The sequence below is a fragment of the Melanaphis sacchari genome, unplaced genomic scaffold, assembly GCF_002803265.2.
Source record: "Melanaphis sacchari strain LSU unplaced genomic scaffold, SCAv2.0 Contig11_pilon_pilon, whole genome shotgun sequence".
Lineage (NCBI taxonomy): Eukaryota > Metazoa > Arthropoda > Insecta > Hemiptera > Aphididae > Melanaphis > Melanaphis sacchari.
In genome coordinates, this window is record NW_020270469.1 from 4,349,225 (window position 1) to 4,354,120 (window position 4,896).

General features: G+C 23.3%; 1 protein-coding gene across 1 annotated transcript; it reads right to left on the reverse strand.

Moving 5' to 3' along the window:
- Window positions 1–534: 534 nt before the first annotated feature.
- LOC112604127 (GTP-binding nuclear protein Ran) lies at window positions 535–2,848 on the reverse strand. The gene is made up of 5 exons (XM_025353022.1): window positions 2,688–2,848; window positions 1,668–1,922; window positions 941–1,129; window positions 713–883; window positions 535–651 (listed from the first exon to the last, which is right to left on the reverse strand). The coding sequence occupies exons 2-5, from the start codon at window positions 1,908–1,910 to the stop codon at window positions 607–609; spliced, it is 648 nt and encodes a 215-aa protein (XP_025208807.1). The 5' UTR covers window positions 1,911–1,922; window positions 2,688–2,848; the 3' UTR covers window positions 535–606.
- Between the last annotated feature and the right edge of the window lie 2,048 nt (window positions 2,849–4,896).

Genomic DNA, 4,896 nt, shown 5'->3' on the forward strand with positions numbered 1-4,896 from the left:
TAGATATGACTTAAAAAAGGTTAAATTTGAAAATGATATTGTAAATCATATTATTTATTAAATAATTTCAAATATATTTTTGAGTAGACTTGGATTTTCAAGGAATATTAAATAACATTAGAAAAATGTAAATATATAATAGATGTAATACCATATTATATTATTTGGATAATTGATTTTAATGTAAAAAAAAATAATAAGAATTATAACTAACTTTAATTTAAAATACGTAGTTTTGGTTTGTCCCCTTTACAAAACTGTTGAATTTTTAAGAATTATTATTTCAATTTAAATAAAAATGTGTAAACATAATTCTGTAGATATTTACTGAATGTAATTAAATGTTCATAATAAGCCACACATACTATGACATAATTACAAAATACAATAAAAAAATTAATAAATAAACTGTACATTAGATTGATTATCTGATTTTCTGAGTTAAATAATATTAACTATTTTTAGTTTTTTTTGTATGTTGGAAAAATACAGGCCATGTTTATTATTAAGTATATATATAAAAAAAGATTCAACTTAATGTGCAAGATAATCAATTAATTGAGACAATTCAGACAGACAAATCATTGAATTATGGGGATTAATAAATTACAAGTCTTCATCCTCGTCGGGCAATGCAGTTTCTTGAGCCTCCTAAAATAATTATTTTTTTGTAAGTTTTTGTTAACATACGTATAAATTATTAAATTTTTACCTTGAGGTCTTGTTCAATTTGATCTTGCCATTGAGGGTCCATCTTAATTTCAGGAGGTACAAGAGCAGGCATTGCAACAAATTCAAGGTTGGGATCACCAATTAATTTTCTGGCCATCCACAAAAATGGTTTTTCAAAATTGTAATTACTCTTTGCACTAATGTCGTAATACTATAAAAACAATATGATTAATCAATTGTTATTATTAAAATGAGTATTTAAAAGAACCTGTAAATTCTTCTTGCGGTGGAAAACAATTGTTTTAGCTTTAACTTTTCTATCCTTGATATCCACTTTGTTACCACAAAGCACAATTGGAATGCCTTCACATACTCTCACTAAATCTCGATGCCAATTAGGTACATTTTTGTAAGTAATGCGGCTAGTAACATCAAACATGATGATAGCACATTGACCCTAAAAAACATTTAATAAGAATCTTAGCATCAAATGTGATTTTTTATCATGAAATAAATTTATTATTTAAAGTTGATAAACAGTAATAATATTGGAAAAAGTCTTATACATTATATACTTAATTATCTATATTTTTTTATTTTTAACAATTAAATTAAAATTCCAAATGATCTAACTTATACAATTATAAAAGAATTGCATATCATAATGATAAATGGTTTTTATAGTAACACATAACACCTATAAAATAAAAACATACCAATAAATTACCAACATTTATCAATTGAACATATCCCAATATTTTTCCAACTAGTAACTGTACTATGATAATTAATTATAAGACTTTTATTGTAGTAATTATTACTTATTGTTATTTTATTAAATTTTTTTTGTTTTACATGAATGAAATATTCTATATTCATGTGTAGCAATATAATCTTTTTTTATATTTACAGCAGGATATATAGTAGGTATAGGTAGTTATTAAAAAACTAGGTACCTAATAAGTTTTTAGAATATAAGCAATACATATAATTACTTGAATATAGTATCCATCTCTGAGACCTCCAAATTTCTCTTGACCAGCTGTATCCCAAACATTGAATCGGATGACACCACGAGTAGTATGGAATACCAACGGATGTACTTCTACTCCCAACGTGGCCACATACTTTTTTTCAAATTCACCCGTCAAATGACGTTTAACGAATGTTGTCTTTCCAGTACCTCCATCACCAACCAATACACATTTGAATGTAGGAACATCATCGGGTACATTCATTATTACTGTTTTCTATATAAAATCGATGTATATTTAAAATGAAAATATATATATTTTTAATAGTTAAAATTAGATATAATGGGTTAAATAAGAAATAATACTTTGAAAGATATTGAATTTATATTTTTGTTTTTTTAGTTATAAGATATTTTTATTATACAATCTATAGATCAGTTAACAATAAACTTGAGTGATGTATTTTTTTTTTATTAAAGATATTAAACAAATATATTATTTTAATTAACTCCCATATCAGTAAAATGTTACCATAAAATTCATATTTTATTCTGTGACTAAAAAAAAAAAAATTAATTACTTTGATAAGGACACCTAACCTAATAGACAAATAAATAAGTACTCAGTAGCCAGTACAAGTGTTTGAAAGGATTATTAAGATGATTTTTGAAACTATATCTTAAAATGTAGATTTGAAAAATGTTAGTGGCAATATTCAGTCAATACTAGTAGAATTATTTATTTTAATTTTCAATTGATACTTGCCGCCTATGTAACTAAAATAAATCACATGGTTCACAGAAAAATATTTTGAAGGAATGTTTCGTCTAATAGAAGTATGCAAGCTAAAATAGATCAGATGATTAATAAGCGTTTTGGGAGTTGAATAGTAATTTGTTCAAGAGAAATTATAAATTATAACCTAAGATTTTATGAATTATAGTTTAGGGATAGATGCTCAGTAAAATGTACTAAGCTAGAAGCGATAATAATTGTATACTCCTTCAATATTAGTAATGTCAAAATAATGTGATTACTTACGTGTTTAATAAATTTGTGTAAGCAATATCGGTGAAAATAAATAAAGTAATGACAATGCCGTACAGCACAACTGTAACGGATTCCAACGGCTTCGTCGGATACGTGAAAAAACGCGCTCGCGAGTCGTGATTGCAAACAAGGAATGATGGCGTCAGGAGAGTAGGAGACCGCCTTTGATGCCGCTATCACGTCACAACCCGCCACAGAAACTGTCAATATATATACAGTGTCGCCAAAATATAAGTGTAGTAGTGAATGCGATTTGTATTATTAAGCGCCATTATTTGAACATTCATACTGTTATTTAAACTCTAAGCAGAGTGATGAATGAATTAAGAAATGAATGAGTTTTGAAAATGAGTGTGGTTTTGAATATCAAATTTCATCTAGTTTGTACTTAAGAGAGGTCAAACCTAAAAATGCCTAGTATCTACTTATTTTCATAATTGGAAAAAAAGAAATAAAAAAGAAAGAGAAAATAGGATTTTTTACACAAATCAAATTTTGTGACAACATAAATTTGTTCATTTTGATGAAACTTACAAACGAAAAAATATAGATACTTGAAATTTTTATCAAATGATTATATAATTGTTTACTACTTACAATAGAATTTTTAAAATATTTCTACTTTTAAAATATTTATAAGCATAAGAAATTTTAATTTTTTTTTTTTTTTTATAAATGTTGATTAAATATTATTTGCTAGGTAGAAATGCTTGAAAATTTAAAACAAAGCTCCTTATAAGTTAAAAAAATCTATTATTACAATTTTTTTTATAAAAGTTAAAATTCCAACAAAATTTATAGAAATTGTGTAATTAGTAAATTATTTGTAGTTAAAAATTCATTAAATTTTTTTTGTATACCTACCTAAACTTAATATTATATTTAATACAAGGTTATTTACTAGTTCAACCTATATATGTGAAAACAGCCAAATTAATTTTTAATGATTATTTATTAAAAATATTTCCAACATTCGAAATTTATCCGTAAAATAATTATTTGACCTCAAACAATTTTTGATATTTTATTGTATTTCAAAAAAAAAAAAAAAAAAAAAAAAACAATAGATACTTAAAATTTTTGTTAAATATTTATATATAATTTCTTTTATATGATAAAATTTATAAAGTTTTTTTAAATTTTTTTTCAGTTATTTCAGGCATGAGAAGCTTTCAATTTGTTTTTTTTTTTCAATTAATGTCAATAAAAAATTATTTACAGGGTTAAAATTCTTGAAAATTTAATTTAAAATTCCGTGTAAATAGTTCATATAGATATGGGGACTATTTAAATTTCAATTTGAATGAAATTACTTTTTTAAATGATATAAATAACGATATGTTAACTATTTTACTATATAATTTGTGAAAACATAAAATTTAAAAAATATAACATATAGTGTTTTAAATAAATTTATTTTTTGTATAACTGTAAACGATGATTAGACAGCAAATTAATTTTTTTATTTTTAAGACCAGAATAAATGTCTTTTTATGCATAATTAAGAGAAACATTAGAAAACCTACCTGATATATAGATGGAACGATTTTTTTTATATTTCTCGTACCTGTTACCAGCAGAGAAAGATCTATTGCATATATTAGAAGAAATCAGTACCTATAACAAGAGGCATTAGAGACAGACAAAAAAATATATAAATTTGGATATATTTAATATCTACAATTAATTTTATTTTCTCTAAATTAAAGTTCGATATTGAACATGACAAATAGTTTTTTTGCAGTTAATATTAACAAATTATCTATACGTTTGCTGTTATAATACAACTGTATCATATTATCAAATCATAGTTTCTATTGGTATGAATGTTCTAAAAATGTTCAAGTACAATAATAATTATAATTGATTATATATTTTATTATACATTAATATTAATTTTTAGAAAATATGTTTGTATATTTAATGTTTATTACAATATATCAATTTCAAATTATTTTTTTAAAATTCTAACCATTTTTTATTAGGTAATTAAATATTGATTTAAGAATGATTATCTAAAAAAAATGAGAGGGGCTTTTTTCAACACACATTGAAATAGTTAATATTAATAGACTTTTTCTTTTAAATCTCGAACCTCACAGATCACTATTTTCAAATTAATATTTCATATCGAATAATTTGTTTTTTTTTTTTTTTGAAATAGCAGAAAATAATTTTTTTTATTCTTACAACTATCATT